This window comes from Tenebrio molitor, chromosome 1 (assembly GCF_963966145.1).
Source record: "Tenebrio molitor chromosome 1, icTenMoli1.1, whole genome shotgun sequence".
In the NCBI taxonomy this organism is placed as follows: domain Eukaryota; kingdom Metazoa; phylum Arthropoda; class Insecta; order Coleoptera; family Tenebrionidae; genus Tenebrio; species Tenebrio molitor.
The window spans coordinates 8946327-8965090 of record NC_091046.1 but is presented as its reverse complement, the minus strand read 5'-3'; the positions used below and the strand labels follow the sequence as shown (position 1 = coordinate 8965090).

Here is an 18764-nt window from a genome sequence, read left to right as displayed (position 1 = left end):
TTTTAGAAGTGGGAAGTTTACACGTACAACCGCAGCCAGTGTTGTAATCCCAGGCGTAAAAATTGCTTTACACACAAGTTGCATACATAATTTCTTGCACCATCATGGTCTCCGGAAGATGCAATTAGTACGAAAAAAATAATTAGTTAGTAAAGAAGTCACCAAATGTGCACATTTAGAATTATTTCCATAAAACGAGTGAATATTGTTGTGATAATGAAGTATTTAATCCGAAATTCATTTTGTAATTTCTTTTGTAGCAAATCAAGCAAAATTTGGTTAGGTGGAGGTGTGCTAAAGTGTGAAATAAACTCCCCCAAAGTGTAACGTAAAGCATTTTATTTCACGCCGCGAAAAAAACGACCACTTTAGACGCATTATATTGATTAAAAAACACCCACGTTTTTTATGGTGGGGCAAAAAAGAATTATCTGCGACCGGTCAGAATATTTTAAAATCGACACATTTTCATCTAGATAAAAATAAATTCAATTCAAAGCAGAAGTAGGCGTTGATTGTTTTTAAAATCATAGCAACGCCTTAGCAATATCGTAAACAGTAAAATTTAAATTTTCGTTTGTGAAGAGATAACGATTTCTTTAAACGAAGATCTATCTTCAGAGTCAAACATTAATTAGCTTGTTCGACTATCTTTCATTTTTGCCATTTATGTACTTTACCGCACGGAGTGCTGAAAAGTACGCCATTACCTATCTGAATGAGTAGAATAAATAGAGTAGAACGCACGATCGCAGATAAATTAAATTTGATTTCCTTAAATATTCAATTTTTGCTTAATCTATAAACGTTAATCATCTTCTCAAAATAAGTCTTTGCTAAAAAACGAATTGCCTGAATTGTCTGTCTGACAATTTGACAATTCGGCAAAAACAAGGTTGAAAAATCATTTTATTGGCTGTTTGTATCCTGCAGGCTTTTAATTGCTTGTTTATCTACTTCAATATCCTTCGAACAAAGCGTTACACGATCATTTTTACCCCGATTACAATGTAAAGGTGTAACATCATTAAAAAATAAAAGTATGCGACCCAAAACAGATGTCAAATTAAAGAAGCTAATTTACATTGGAACTCGAAAGCAGCAATTTGGAGGCGTTCTAACAGGGAATACGAATGCAAAAGATATCATTTCATTTTACAAAGAACAGGTGAATTGGTGGACTAGACAGGCAATTACGATTTTTACATGATATTTACACACACAAAATAGGGACTGCCGATTGTAGAAAGCGGTCTACATTCTCTGCATTAAATAATTCTACACGTTTTTGGATGTCACTTTGTTTATTCCTGCTGAAGTTGTACAAATAGGTCGCAGACATCGTGTTCATTGATGGTTTTCTTTTTGAATTAAATTCGGAGGTCATTCACGAAAGTCACCACGTTACGACAGCTATTCAGACAGAATTTTTTGTCTAAAGAATGTAAATTGACGATCTTATCAGAACTTTCCGGTCAAATTTTTGTTGGTCGCCAAAACATAAACTCATTCACGAAATATAGAAACGAAACGAGTAAAATGAAAAATGAAGAAAACTGAACACGATACCCAGGTACACAAAAAACAAATATTCCTTGGCCCGGCCAATTCGCTACTGCATTAAATAAATACCCATTTCCACGGTCATTTATTTACCGTTAAATGATAACAATTTCTGTCAGACTTCTGTCCACATCTCGAACAATCACCATGTTTCTGCGTGTGCAAACACATTAATCACGACATGAACTTAATTCTATATTTCATTATTTAGTGATGCCCCCATTTCAGGCAAAACAAAAAACACTTAACGCATTTGCAATTCAAAATGACGGCAATAAATTACACTTTATGGTATAATAGAGTAGGCGTCTGCATATAAAATAACAAACATTTGTTAAAATTTGCAGATAATTTATTTTGGATTTTGGCCGAGAAGCGATTTTGCGTGGGACGGTTTGATTTGTTGGGGTTCAGTTTTGCTGGCCTACTAAAGAATGCACGTCACTTGGACCTAACTGTTTTATTTTAATCGACTAGTCCTTGGAGGACCGACATGATAAGAGGGACACAGTGTCCTTTGATTTTCGAATCTTCAAAAAATTCCAAAAATTCCTCAAATGTTGTTTTGCCTACCTACCAAACTCTTCTGTTCCAAAAAATGCGATGTTTCAAATAATCTTATCAATTTCGCATTTCTCACCCAAAACCAAATATCTGACCTCATCGACCGGACTAAACGTGGATCTTGCGTCAACGATTTAGAATTTTATGGGTCAATAAACTTCAAAAAGCAATTATTTTACTTGACGATTTTAGACCAACAGAGGTAGAAAAGAGTCACTAAACCGTACATTAATGTCTTCATTTTACATTTCATAAAATCGCCGGATATAAATACAGTTTTATGAGAGTTGATGCGTGGGACAACTGCTATATTTTTAATTTTAGACAGTAGATACTAAATATTTACCGCACCTCAAATCATAATCGCATAACCCTAGACCATTGTGGCAACATTTTCGATCTAAATAATTTCAAGCCATGTTGGTCGAAGGAAAAAATTAAAAAAGCATTTGATCTACATGTTACTTTTTAATCTTCAGCGGCCTGCAGATACATAACGGCGCAACGTTGCTGGACATGAAAAAAATACTTATCGTAAACAGATTCTATTTAGATAATAAATTATCGTGGAACAAGTACACAAATCCGGGCCTAGTGAGCAAATTGTAAACGTGAAATAAAGCCAACAGATATTAATTTCACACCATGTGAAATGTTTGGCATAACATGAAAAAGGAAGAGCTTTATAAATCAACATCAGATAATGATAAATGTAAAAAGTTGATATGTGATATAACGTTTTATATTACCATATAAAACAAGTCAAAAAAGCGTGTAATACAGTTTCGTTATGCCCCAGAAAAAAAAAGACACATTCTTATTACCATTTTGAATGTAATTGTGCTTTAATTGCTCTTATTTTAGATCGCATTAATCATTGCAATGCGGTAATGAAACATGTTACGATGTGGCGGAATGAACCGGACCAGATAATGATTGGATTTAAATTAATTAGTGTTGCCGAGTTACGTTTTCACCATTTCCGAATGCCTCATTGTTCAGAGTTGTTTTTCTTTTCGGTGGAGTACGAAAAAAAAAACAGGGTTGAACTTTACAAAAATTAGGACGAAAAATGTAAACAAACAAGAAATTCTGAAAATAAATTTCAAATTGACGATTTCTTTTCCAAAAATATTTTTCAATTAAAATTGTCAAGAAATTAATATTTTATTCTTTCAGCGAACGTTCGGTAACATTAATGTTCTAAATTGAGACTGCTATGTGTTATGTTAAGTCGGTTTCATTTAATGAAAATTAAGACAAGGTAGACAAGACGTAACTGAAACAAAACAAGTATTTATATCAAGGTGATTCTACAACTTGTTTACACCTATAATAAAAGAAAATTAGGTAAATTACTTTTATGGTTGAGAATGCTTCATTTTGCACTATTTCTCTGTTAGATGTTATCTCAAATTTGTTTACAGTGAAACAACTCTAAATTAGAAAATTTATAGTGTACTGGTTAGAATTGTGAAATAAATACAGGCTGTTTGAAAATGGGTATGATTTAATCAAGCACCAAATTAAGCTCTTTTCAGCCACAAGATAATCTAGTTTCTTTCCAGAATAACTAATCTGTCACCAAAGTGGGTGCACCAAACTATTTCAATACGAATATCTGATTATTAATTTACGGCCACCACTAAATATGATTGTTTGCTAAATAATCTAATGTGTCTCAAAAATATCTAATCTGTCACCAAATTGTGTACACCAAACTATTTCAATGCGAATATCAGATTATTTATTTCCGGTCATCACTAAATGTAATTGGTTACTCAACAAATTACTGTGCCTGCAGAATATCTATAATCTATCACCAAATTGTAATTATTAAACTATTTGAACACAAACCTTGGTTTATGTGTTTCGTCATCAGAAGAAGAAATCAAACATCAAAAAATAGTTTGAAGCGTCCCCTATTTAATTTATATTATTATAAGTCATTTATTAAGGGTCCTTAAATTAGGGCAGTACTGAAAGCAAAAATACTAAGTATGCCTACTTATAGCAAAATACAAAATATATTTGTAATAAAATATAAGTGATACAAATGACAAAAACAAATTATTATTATTGTATAATAAGTGCCGGCTTAGATTTGGTAGGGCGTCCCCTCTTTCTTTTCTGGCCAATGGGCACATTTTTGGCTTCAAGTGGCGGACTTGTAAGTTTGAGACGTATTGCTAATCCCATAACATGTTTGCACATATAGTGTTTATAAAACATAGGGCAGTCACATTTTCTATCTGTCCAGTTACTATTTAGGGGCAAGGCCACTTCCCACTTGCTGAAGAATTGTTTCTTGTACTCGTTAAAGTTTGTCCATTTGTTTTGAAATTCTTCGATTGTTTCAGCCTTTCCCCAGGTACGTCATAGTACTTAAAAACATCATCGCTACGTGTCAACACAACTTTTTTTTGCAATTTAGCCCATTGGTAGGATCGAGTCCACTCTCTTAGGGCAAGCGTTGGCGTTGTTGCAAAAACTCTATTTTCAGCTGAGGTACTCGAATATTGCGTAGACCAATGATTTACCATCTCGGTAGCAACGACCAAAAAACGTGATATCGGAAAACGTTCACGAAGAGTGTGTTCGTCTTTTATGACTCTATTGAACGATTCTAGGGCATTGTTCGTTGCCGGCGATCCTAGATTAACTCCCAAATACCAATTACGGTTCAGAATAAGCCATTGTTCTTCAAAATATTTTATGAAATCTGTCTCACTGTGCCATTTTAGCAGAAATGCTTTTGCCGCCAAGCTGAATATTTCAGGATCAGTAGCTGCTTGCAGAGAATCTACATCATCCAATAGTTGTTTCTGGACCTCCTTTCTTGTCACTTGTTCCACGCGGGCTTGGATCTTTCGTTTGGCGTGGGCCCAGCACATCCTCACCGTGACTTCCGCACCAAAAATTTCTACAAAGGCATTCTGGATAGCTTTGGACGCATCACAAACCAAAACATCTGGTTGTAGACTGCATGAGAATACACTTGAAATATTAGTTTTTAGTGCATCAAATAACATTTTGAAATCGTCTTTTTCCTCAGAAGTTGCCACTCCTAAACAAAACGGGTGGAATTTTTTATCTTTGTCTGTACTTCCAATGACAAACACTGGAAATCCCTGCCACACCAACTTGTATGTGGCATCTGCATGAATTATTTTCACACCACAAGCTAATTGCAACAGAAATTTTGTTGATAGCGCAAATCGAAATTTAGGTGAATCATTTTCTTCAATCTCATACCTAAGAACATAAACTTCATCGTCATCTTCAGGAACAGTTGAATGCGACGATAACCAAGCCTCTAGTTCACCGAGACTAATGGTTGGCTTCCCATATTTAGAGCGACGTTGGTCATATAGGTAATTTCGTAATTGGGACATTTTTGGCAGTTTAATGCCTTCAACTTTAGCTAAAGCACTCATTATGGCTTTTGGTCTGAGATGCAAGTCAAATAATTTATTTATTTCTTCTTTGACTTTAGGACAACCCATAATTAGAGTGCGTTTTTGATTCGTGATCGTGATCACTGTCTGTACGATACATTAAAACGGCATCCGAAGCTGCGTCAAAAAGCAAGTAAATCTGCGCCGCACATTGAGGTCCTTTACGTTTAACTTTGTTACATCTATAATATTTTTTCATACCTTCCTCTATTTCATGTTTACGCAAAGATGACCATGTATTTGCTGTTTTGATGGCTTCTTCGGCATCTTTTATACTCTCAAACTTTTCCACAAATATCCACACTTTATTGTCTGACCGTTTTTTCTTTGGCAGCATAACCGCCTCATCCTCCAAGTCGCCCTCTTCGCCCGAAGAAAGTAAAGGCACTTCATTTTGCACGGCTACTGAACTTGTCGATGGAATTGCGACACCTTCACAACTGCTTGATTCCATGTTTTAGATTAGAAACAGTCAGAGACAAAAGAAACACACAAGCTTAATTTGTAACAACGAAATATTGCAGCATTTGCAGCTCAAAACAGATGTAAACGGGTGTCAGCTGAATGAAAAAGTACTACGCACGCGTTGGTGTTGTCGCCACCCGTTCTCCAGTGCATTTTTCATTAAATTTGCGAATCAAAACTATAAAATGATCAGCACTTTCTATTTTTTGATTACTTGGCAAATTATTTGCTGCTACCATACTGGTGACGACTGCAGAATAAAATATATATCGTTATCACGTGCTGGAAAAAGTGACGTGAATATGTTATTTGGTGACAAATCACTAATTTTGGGGACACATTGGTTATTTTAGTGCAAATGTATATAATTTAAGAACAAAACTGATTTTGGGCGGCATATAGAATGTGCTCAACTATTTATTGAGCAATTAGATTGCTGTTAATTTGAAGACAAATGTAAGGAGACAGTTTAGTTAATTCGAGATAAAAATAAATTTATGGGATTAAGTTAGTTAGTTAGGGTCTTCGGTTTGGTCACAAATTAATATTTTGGTGCTAGTTTAATTTATCCCCTTTGAAAATTGCTAGTACAAAAAAAAACTGGTAATTGGTGATGGTGAGTTGAAGTCATCGGCAAAAAAAAATTCTAATAAAAATCCTCTAGTTTTCGAGATAAAAATGACTAAAAATTGGGTTAAAATTGTTAGTGCGGCACTGAGTTAAGGTATTTTAAAAAGATACTTCACGTTGTTTAGCAATAATGAAATAAAAAATTTGATGTTCTTAAACTGTCAATCTGTGGTTGCCAAGATCTTGCAAAAAAATATAAATTTTTCATATTGTTGTATAGTCCTTCGTTATCACGCTTGGTTACCAAGGTTTAAAAAATATTGCCCCGCCTGAGGCGTAGAATATGCAGGGATAGGGTTACTTTATCCATTTTGTTTTAAAAAATTAAAAATTGGTTTCTTGGATTTCTTAGGGCTTCCAGATGCCACAGTTTTTTTTTGTACTAGCAATTTTCAAACACCCTGTAGATACATCAAAAGAAAAATAAAATTGTTTTTAATAAATCACATTTAAAATAACAAAAAAAGAAAAAGACTTGTTTACGGTACATTGTGGTAAGCTACTGTTGTTCTTTAGATGAAGTAAGTTAACCTCAAATGTGAATTTAAAATATAAAAAATAAAACTGGTGAGATTTTGTTATCTAGATCCTAATATTTTCTGGGTGGGAATGATCCAATGGATAATGAAAATTTCAGGTTTGTAAAAGTGCTGATATGACAGGAAACTACTAATGTAGTTTGTTTGTTGCTGCTTCGGAGAAAATTTAATTACATACAGCATTTAACCATGTTCGTTCAGAAGGATAATTTGCAAATAGAAGACAAGAATTGTGGTGGTTCTGTTGAGTAGCAAGTTTCCAATTAACGATGTAGGTGATAGGTAACGATTAAGGTGTGGAAAATGCAATTTTGTAAAAATTTCTAAACAATTAGCTTCTGAAAGAGAATTTAGACAAAGGAACGAAATGTTAAACTGAAAAATAATCACATATTATATTCCAAGTGCAAAAATTTTTATCGGAAATTTTTTTGCTAATGAACGAAAACATCCATAAATGAGGTCATAAACCAATTATTAGCAAATAAGAGCACGAGACGAAGTCGAGGGCTTTTATTTGATAATTGGTCTTCTGACCGAATAATTTATGGATGTTTGAGTTCATTAGCAAAAAAATTGCCGATATTAAAATTTTGCACGAGAGGTATAGGGCTGATTATCTCCTGAATAGAATGAAACCAAACGCATTATTTCCAATCCTTTTTATTCAAAATAATTTATTTAAAAAAAAAAAAACAGGTACCGACATTTTTTATCTGATTATTGCACATGTGCATTTTAGAGAAATTTTATCGGGTTATTTTTTGTTTTCTCGTTTTGATTGGTCAATATTTGTCACGCAATTGGTTGCTAAACACATGAAGGAAATAATCACATAAAAAACATATGCCAAAAAACGTAAAGATAAAATTCACAAAATAATTTAAAAAAATACGATTAAAATGGAAATCACTACAAAATCAAGAAATACAACCCCATAATCCCCTAAAATGAAGATTCTTATTCTGCATGATCTACATACATATACGGTAGCAAATCCAAATGACATTCCTACAGAAAAAGGATTTTCAAATTCCTGGCAGAGCGGTTGAACTAACACAAAAATTCAAGAAGATTTTATTTTATTAGAACAGAAAGCAGTGAACAGAAAATAGTTATTGTCTAAAACTACGTATCTTTCGAAATGGTGACTTAATAACATAATTTCTTTTTTGTAATTTGCCTCCATTTTGATTCTCTAATAGACATATTAACGAACGCGACGTCATCATCTGGGATGTCCTTATAGCCATTATTTCACGGAACATTTTACGAAAATTTTTAGGTTGGCAAAGCTTGATCCGTCATGCGTCTCAGTTTAAATTACAAAATGTGCAAAGAATTATTTATCAGGATTTATCAGGCAACAAATTCGCGACCGTACTTTTGGCAATGTCACATATTTCAGCGGCCGTACATGAAAGATTATCTTCCATATTCGTGTTTTGTAACAGAATTTGGATAAAACAAAAGGCGACTTTGAAGACTTGATCAAATTTTCACTTTTAAAATTAAGACATTACCAACCGCCACAAAAATCCCTAAATCGAGGAAAGTAAACATTTTTGTTTAAAAACGGCTTAAAAAGGGCAAATTACAAAAAATAGTATAAAAAACTCGTTTCATAAGACCTTGAAGCACTCATTCTTTAAAATAACTCGTGGCTACGCCACTCGTTTTTTAATTTTGAATTCGTGCTTCAAGACTGGTCTTATGAAACTTGTCTTTTAATATACTATTAACTAATCTGTCTTGCTGTTCTACTGTTAACCTTAATAGAACAAATAAACTTAAGAATCGCGAATGGAAACATACACTGGCACACGTCCTCTAACAAATAGTTTTCCAACTTTACGCTTTCTAAAGGATGATTAAAATTTTAGTATCATTTCAAGGTGTCAAAGCAGTCACTTATGTAAAGCTGCAAAGGCAACACTTTCATCGGAGTAATAATAGTAGCTGATTTAAATTAATTATCGATGACAAACAACAATGAGGAAACACGTTTAAGAAGATATCCACGTCTGATTGTAACTTGAGAAGTTAACAGTTAATACCTAGTCTAGACTTGGCCAATTTAATCCCAGATTTGCCCAAGTCAGTCACCGAAGGCGCCACGAAAATCTCCAGATCGAATGATAACACCAAGCAAAACCGACCGTGAAAAGACACACTTTGTTTTCCCCAAAGTGTCGTCATAGCCGAAGAATTTCGTTCCGTAATCCGCACTCCTGAAAAACTCGACTGACCGCAGAAAAAATTTCACCTTTTACGTCCACGTAAACGCAAACGGTGCAATAAAATAACACAATGCGAGATTTATGACGTTTTCGTTGCGTGTTTGATGAAGCTACTAAGACGTCACGTGGACCAACCGCGGGTGGCCAGCAGCCTCTGCTGAAGAAGCGAACACGTCAAACACCACGGAGGCACGTCTACAAGTAATAATTACTTCGCATGGCGTTCACGGCGTACAAGCGCAGGGATCATATTTGTTAACAAATCATCATTTTTACGCGAGAGTGTCGTCTTCGCAGAACTGCCACAACTCTGTATTTATTGATGTAATAGGACAAGTTCGAACATTCATTAATTTAACAATCAGCGTGCGGAGCCGATAGCAATATCAGTACCTGTACATGGACCGCTAATGAAACAAGGCACTGCAATCAGCCACCCCGAGTGCCTCCTGGGGCAGAGGTGGCAAATGTGCACGGATACAACACCCCTGGGTTTTGACGACACCATATCCATCATGCAGTTGCATGCATGCAAGGGAAATACAACGCCCACATTACTCCAATTGTACCGGAATGAAGGAAATACGACGTCACATGTAATTACTTCAGCTGGACTCGATAACAAAACTCATTCCGATTTTACACTACGTATTACTTCCTACATGCGGCACTTGAAACATTCTCTTTCGCCTTACGACCCTTCTTTGATCCTCTACCAATCCCATGGTGCCCTCCTATTGATATTTTCTTGGACAAAAGTATTTACAACGAATGCAAAGTGTACATAAAGTATGTACTACTTGTGTGTACAAGTGGGAAGTTTACACACACGAGCGCAGCGAATCTAGTGTAATTTTTGTTTCTGTAAAACAGAACTTCAAAATGTAAATCAATTTAGTTATTTGTACAACTAGCTATGAAAGTCATACTTTTTTTCACGAATTTGCAGATTGATTAACGAGGACATAGTCCGAGTTAATTAAGCAAATAATTGAAAAAAAGAGACTTTCATAACGTGTTGAACACACTATTTTTTTGCATATCGATTAAGTTGTGAAATTTGGTCTAAAAGGATTTATAAAAAATTACAAAAAAAACAAAAAAAATAGGTATGCTTTGACAATCATCTCCAAGTTGATGGAATAAAATGATGCAAAAAAGTACTACTTGCACTACGATTTTTCGTGTAAAAAAGTGCTACTTTCACTACGATTTTGCGTGTAAAAAAATGCCACTTTCATTACGATATGCGAAAAAGGTAATTTTTCAGTGTCATTACAAAATTTTTGGTAACCACCTAAAAGTTAAATATTTCAGTGAAAGTTAGAACAAAGCACTGCCAGATATTCCACTAGAAATTACTTAAGCTATACATCATATATTTAGCAATAAAATCAGATGATTTTCCGCTGCTTGCGTGGTACTGGACAAAACCAACAAGAGATGCAACGATAGAAGACAGAGAGAGCATGCAAACAAGGCTCGGGCACGTCCATTTCCGGAAACGTTCCGAGCCAGTGTCGTGCACTTAATCTCAGCACATTTATTTACAATGTTACAATGGAATTATCCATTATACTCAATTGAGAAGCGACCACGGAAAAGTTTCACAATCAATGAAAAAAAAAAGTTGTTATTAATTGCGAATTTCAAAATGACGTATGTTAAGCCTGTGAAATATATTTCTCAGGCCATTTGCAAGGAGAGGCGGCAGCTGATCAAGCAGAGACTGCATGGCGGGCACGTGATTACTGTATGGCTCAAGTGAACAGAGTATAGGCAAAGAACTTTTAGTACTCAAAACATTCAACGGAACTTACTTTAAGACAAACAAATCCATGATGGTTAAAATTTATTTTCAAATAGTTAAGAGAATATTGTGAAACACGAAAAGTAACATTCATTAATCAAATTAAACTGCTCGTCTGCTTTTCTTTCTATGTGAAATAAAAATTTGCCAAATAAATATTGGAATTACATATTAGGATCCCACATACCTATGTAAATGTATAATAAATAGAAATGCAATAAAACAACTTGGACAACAAACAAAACAGTTACTTGACGGTGACATTTTAATGGAAAAATATAAAACAGAGCGAATCTTGTTTCCTTTTTCGTTTTTATTATTCACTCATTCCATTTGCCATTTTTGGGTAGAATTTATTTATCTCAAAGACACGACTTATGTGACATTTGCAAAATTAAATTTTTCTGATCGCTACCGCAGAACTTCATCCTTGAATAATCAGTTTTCTGTTGGGTACGAGGAAGATTGGAGGAACAAAGTCGACGTGTCCTGTGACGAGGTAGAAAAAGGGCGGGCATTATCTAGAGAAATATTTGGATGCTGTCGGACCCCGACGAATAGATGGTAGGACTCGCCATCCATCCTCGTCAGCATTGAGGCTACCAGTGTTGCCTCATTACTACTGAAATACGAGCCGCGGCTTTAATAACACCTCTTGTAGAAAATAATTGGCCGGGAACACAAAACGCTTGTTTCTGTTAGGTGGTCTTCAGCTATGGTCACAAACAAATATAGTCGGATCGGCTTCTTGGCCAATAACGATTATTTTAATTACTCTCCTGGAGCAAAACGTATTTGTTCAACGAATTCAATCGACATCTGAAATTATGATCCAATAGATCATACAACAACATTAGCATAACGCGAAGAAGAAGAAGCTACTCTCGACCAAAGAAAAACCACTCTCGGTTGCCACTACTTGTTGTAGACTTTTCCCGAACAAATTCAAAGTACAATGGTGCTTGTATCTTGTACCGCAGCAGTTTTGTCGTTTTTTCGGGCTCTTCCCGCAAAGCCAATTTAGTAGTTATTATGCAAAACAAACCGAATGAAAAACTTCCGTAATTCAGGAATACTGAATGTAGTTGCAGTTCTTAAAAACGCAGACAAGGTTTAATTTCGAAAATAAAATTTAAACAACTCTCGCTTGTTCGCCGTAATTAACACAATTCATAATTAGCGATCGTGTAAAGCACGGGGCCGAAAGAAATCAGCTTCGTCAGTCCGCGGAGGAACCGGAGTGTCTCTTCTCCGTCTCTCTTCTGTCCAGCCACATAAAAAACGGTTCTTAATTAATGAAATATTTCTAAAAACAAATATGTTGATGCGGTGGTTCAATTTCTTGAATAACGAGCCGAATTATTTATCACTGGTAGTCAGAAATTGCCGGTACTAAATAGATTTTAATTACACACAATAATATATTATCTTAATTACGAGATGGTCTCGAGAATCGATTCCCTAAATAATAGGTGGGCGCGATCGCTCTCAGTTGATATATCGCCCTTTTTACAAACGGGTCGGTAAAAAATTTAATTTATTTTATTTGGCCCCTGTGTGTGATTCATTAAAGGTTTGTGTGTTTAACGAAGCGTTTTTTGCTTCTGCGGTTAACCGACGCAACTTCGTACGTAATGAAATTAACAAGCTCCAGCTGAAAGCGCACCTTTCAGCATCTCCGCTAAATCCACGTTTGATAAAAACGATCCCGCCCCCATCGGATCTCTGTTGTGGATTTTGAAAGTTTGCCGATATCGATGCCCCACACTCGACAGACAAGGGTGGGTACCGTGGTACCATTGTCTTAGGGCCCACTCGAGGTGATGGTATCAACGGCCGCAGGTAAGATAGACGATTGATACGTCTCGACTGAAAGTATCTTAAGGCGATCGGACAAATCGTTTGTTTTTCGAACCTTTTGTCTAGACGGGGATCTGGAACCGAGAGTACCACCTTCTGGTGGAGAGGCGCCTGCTGTCACCCGGACTGTCTTGTGCACTTATCGGGTTACGGTGACATAATTGAAAAATAACCGGCAATAAAAGGTACCTAAAAGGCTGGAAATTCGAGGGGAATGAAAGCATTTTTTACCTTTCGGTTGACGAGACGTGGTTCGTCCTGGGCCAGCTTCAGTAACTCTTGGATGTCTCCCTTCGACGCCGTTACGTACCACTCCATGCACTTTTTCGGCTCTAACTGTAACAATAACTTATGCATTTTATGTGACGGCTCCGTAGCCTCTCCTTACGGATTGACATTTATGGTTTTTTGTTCAAACGGACAAAAAAAATATTACAGGTATAAAGACAGTATATCCATTATGGTTCGGTAATATATGCAAAATATCGTTGCGTAACTAAACTCTTAGACAAATTTTCATTTATTTACAGTTGGGTAGGTATAGATTACAATAAATCCTTGGGATACTATGAATTACTGATAATTTATCATATTCTCGGTTTTCTCATTATGTAAAATATGTTATAACTTGACACACATTACAATCGACTGTTAGAAAAAGCTAATTTATGTATGCTGATTAAACTTTGAGCAAAGCGACAATGTACCGCCCTTGGAGCGTTTATTTTAATCACTGTGTTGTCTTAAAAGCTTAAACACGGTTTATATTTACTTTATGTTAATCAACTCGGTTCAGTAACTTGAATCCTCTTTAGTTTTACCAGACAATTAGCGATTCTTCAGAACAAACAAAAATCGCAACGTTTGATAACGTCTTTCCTGTATTCCCTCCACTCACATTTACTGTTGTAATTAAAATTAAGAAACAAAATTCTAATTAAAATCAAAATCATTTTTTTCTGATGAACTACGTTGCGTGGCGTGACCTGACCGTTATCAACATGTTATATCGAATTTAATCCAAGTACCTCATTTTAAAAATGATGAATAAAAGTGGTTATCACCAAAAATCTTTTGCACCAGAGTTGTACCCGGCATTTATGCTACTATAATGTTAATCGGAATATTAAATTTTCATTAATATGATTTTAATCTTTCAACTAAAATATAGTAATTTTCTACACTTTCATCAAAGAAAGTTATATTTTTCACGCAAGTTGGGGGAGATCTTTAATTAACGATATGTATTTGCAACTGAGAAAAGAGTACAGAGGAAAATATTATATGTATGTAATAATTTACCCTCTCCATAAAAACAGAAGATAAAAGACTAGTTCTGGGAATTAAACAATAAAAAAAATCAATTTTGAAAATATATTTTGTATTTAAAATTAAAATCAAAAATCACAATACCCATTTAGAAAATTACGAATTTCTCCTTTATTAAAGTTGACAATTGTTCACTTTGTCAATGAAAAAGCTTCTTGGATATCTTGAACGAAGAATTAAACTGCGGATTCTTTCTCTCTCCTCTACATCTTTTATATCGAGCGATCAAATTAATTTGTAATCGAGTTATCCATGAATCCGAAAACGTATGTCGTCACTTAAACTCCACGCTCCAATAAACACAGCGCCAAACACAAGTTAGGTCGTTCACAGTTAACCATATCAATCGCAATAGACATACGGACAAATCCATGGATGACTCGATTACAAATTAATTTGACCGCTCGATATTTATCCAAAAATGAAGTATTCATTTACATAAACACTTTTATGGTTTTAGAAAAAACAATAGAATTTACCTAGAATGAATTTTTGTTTGATTTTGCTTAGAAAATATTATTAAAAGTATGTCATTGATAATTGTCATAACATGCAGTCTATCAGCAGTATAAATAAGTTAGGTTGAGTGAATCCTAGGCTGTGGTTATGTGTAGAGGTCTTGGATTTTCTCATGGGCTATGCGTCATATCTGCGCAAAGGAGGAATATCGGTCTCAAGTAGGCCGCTACAAACCGACCGGAAAACATCGTCATTCGTTACGTTAGTTTCGTCTCTCTCTTGTCTGTTTGTGTGTATTTGAATTTGAAAGTAGTCGACGTTTTCAGTTTTCATGTACAGATTTTTCACTGGTTGATTGCTCCGCCTTCGCGCAGATATTTCCAAGGTCACAGCCCATGAAAGAATCCAACACCTCTCATAATATAACCTTTTTTATGTTTCGTTTTTCACAGCAAAATCTTATTGTAGATATAGATGACATTTGTAGATATTTTGAACATCAGACGTCAAGACGATAGTTACAATATGAGAAACCGACAACTTTGTACTAATTTAAAATCAGAACTAATTTAAACAACTAGCTACAACCGTAAATAAACAATTATTACTACAACATTTTTCAGGTTGAAGTTGTAATTTAATTTTTATTGCTTCATCTAGTGGTCAAGATGTTAAAAAAATGAAATCTAATGATTACAAATAAATGGGTGTTGCAGTTTTTTCTTCACTATCTTTAAATAGAACTTGTGATGTTTCTCAACTCCAGGGATTAGCACAATCTCCTCAATTATTTATCGAATCAAACAAGATACTTATTGAGCAAGTAAATTAAAAATGGTCGATAGTTAGCGCACCGTATCATTATGAGTATTTATAATAAATCATGATTACGAGAAAGGCAATAACTTGAGGCTCTGATTAGGTAGATCTGTGAGGTAGATAGAGGCACATTTTCAAAAAAATGTTAAAACGCCCTGTATAAATTTATTCATTTCATAACTGCTGCCGCGAACGTTTGCACGAACCAATAAATCATGCTCAGTAGGCAAACGAGAACGTTTCAATACTTTAATTACTCTCAGCGCGAGGAGATACCAATCATTAACTCCAAGTTATTAGTGGTCAAAATAATAAAACAATTAATAATCCCAGATAGGGATCTACATTGTCGAGTACGGTCGACCGTGTTTAAACGTAACGAATTCAATTTAAAAAGGAAAATCTAAGGAGAAGAGGTGGGAATACTCACCGATGTGACCGAAGCGCCGTCGTCTTCCTCGGCCCCCTGTGGACAAAACACAATACTAAACAAAAGAGCACCGTGTATAAATTAGTGGTCGCATGCGATAACATCACCATACGCTAAACGGACCAGTCACGCCGTTTTTACTAACGAATTACAAGAGACATCCACGTAATTTGTCTCTAATCGATTTTACATCCACAAGACGTCACTCCTATGATTGCCGCGAGTCTGACTCGTGGACAATCATTGAGTCCCGGGGGTTTTCTCTGGTGCCAAATCGGGTGGAGCGCGTGGCGATCATGGAAAAAATCGAACGCGACTGGTCGGTTTGATCGCCGATTGTAAATGGAGCTGCAAAAATCGGCACAAAAGCCGTCGTGTTGCGAACCGGAGACAATATTGCCGTGGACGTAACAAATGAGGCCATCCAGAGTAACTTAATGTGGCGTTAAAACCACTATAATTTAAAAGTCCTATAAAAAGTAGTCATACGTTGTTGTATTTTTTTTTTGGAATATGTGTCGGATGATATTTCACGTCGCGTATTATTCCAGTTCTGCGTTTTTTACATTTTGCTTTCGTACAACATTACAACGCTTCAACACCTTCAACCGGTTCATTAATAAAAAGTACAAAATTTCAACATACTCGCATTTTAATGTGTGTGAATGGCGTGTGGGTATCGTTTCGAATATTTCAGGTTTGTAACTGAAATTCTAATAGGTTACAGAAGTGGTGTTAACGAAATTAAAGTCCGATTTCCCACCTACAAATCATTCTAAAGAGTCCATTGTGGAATTCATTTCCATAGCGATAGTTGCGCACAGAGGAAGTACCGAAACGGCTAATATGCATACAGATCTGCAAACAGAATACTATCGTATCGTGATCAACAAATCTTAGTCCTAGATGTACTAGATTATTACTGGACACTAAAGAAAAAAGACATTAATTTTGAGTAAGTACCAATCCATAATCAAATAACATTTTGTAAATAGAAACCATTTGATATTTACGAAAGTCCTAAGTCAGATGAATGTAAAGGCAACGCATCCTTACTCAATTAAAAACGATTTAAAAGCAATCATAAACACAAAACAACATAACAAACACACATAATTAATGAATAACAGAAAATTCAAGTAGTTATTGATTACATATTTAAAAAAAAATAAGATTTTAAGGAAATACAGAAAAATTGGTAAATTAAAAGCAAAATTTTTGTTGGGAAAATATATACAGATTAGAAATTTTGAACAAAATTTGAAATGCATAGTTTTTTGGACAAGGTAAGTGTTGAAATATTCGACATTCGACATACTTATTCGAGATTTGATTACCATATTCAAATTCGACAAAAATGGTATTCGTCCTATCTCAGTTACAGTTGCAGTTATCTAATATTAAACATCAACCAAAAATAACTTTAAATCGAAAAAATAATCTTTTATAACATTGAGCTCTAAAGATATCTTTTGTTTTAGCTTAAAATGGGACTTACACAAGATACGACAGCCAATTTTTTATCAGATAATTTATGCAAACTTTAGATTAAATAGCTGATGACTATGCTAACTTGCATAATTAAGATACAGCCATCGTTTAACATACATAATTGTTGGGCAGTTCAGAATTTAAATAATTATCAAAAAAGAACATTTTAATTAATGTGAATATTAATCTAATCCTCCATTTGAGCTAAAATAATAAACTATGAGATACTGTTCAGTTCAAATTCTAAGGGCATATAAGTTAACAAAATTGTATATTATGCTACAAGTTTTATAAGACGTTATATTGTCGGACGAGTTGTTTCAGACAGGGCCACGATACACTTACAACGGTATGACAAGTAGCTGTGCGAGAACTGGCCAGCACTGCGCATGACGTCATGTGCGAGGCACTTATAAAGGAGCTTATGGCTGGTATCATTGTATTTCTTGAAAATTGGTAGTAAAAATAAGATTAATAGACTTTTATACATATTAAATATATTGTTATATTACATATATTATTATATCACTATAAAAAAATTATGATATTATGTATGTACTATTATAAATACACTGACCGGCACAAAAAACGACTCACCTCGCGACTCACTTTGAATTTGTTATTGTTGTTATTTGTCTTTGAATTTTTTTTTGGTATCATGTTGTATTGGTAGGTGCTATTTAAATTATTCTTTGCCAAAGAAGACAAACAAAACATTAAACATAGGAAATAAGATTTTAATGAAAAATGATGTTATTTTTTAGAAAAAAAAAAAAATGTACGTTATAAAAAATTGTCAAAATTTTAACAGTATTTTGAATTAGTATCTCGTATTGTCAAATTAAAAATTTTAACAGGTAAAACAACCGACAAAAACACAACATGGAAGTAGCGCAAACTTTTCAATAATTTATTTAAACAAAACAATTCGGTTGCCATGGTGACCATAGCACTCCCCATCATTGAAAATATCCCAATTAAGCACAAATATAATTACCTAAATTTTATTAAAAGTAAATTATTACTTTTTGAATTATTCCAATTTTAACAGCGAAAAATTACCGCGATTTACTACGAATACAGTTAGGAACTTTTCTAGTAATTCTT

At 34.6% G+C, this 18764-nt stretch overlaps 1 protein-coding gene across 2 annotated transcripts in view; it reads right to left on the bottom strand.

Annotated features, from left to right (window-relative positions):
- The window catches only part of LOC138141470 (ankyrin repeat domain-containing protein SOWAHA-like), a 67569-nt gene that overhangs the window by 33536 nt on the left and 15269 nt on the right, over nt 1–18764 (bottom strand). The window contains exons 3-4 of one of the 2 annotated variants that reach the window (XM_069062214.1): nt 16167–16202; nt 13361–13477 (exon numbers count right to left, since the gene is read on the bottom strand). In XM_069062214.1, the coding sequence (XP_068918315.1) occupies nt 13361–13477; nt 16167–16202 (153 nt within the window). The remainder of the gene's footprint in view (nt 1–13360; nt 13478–16166; nt 16203–18764) is intronic. The other variant, XM_069062286.1, reaches the window with a different exon arrangement.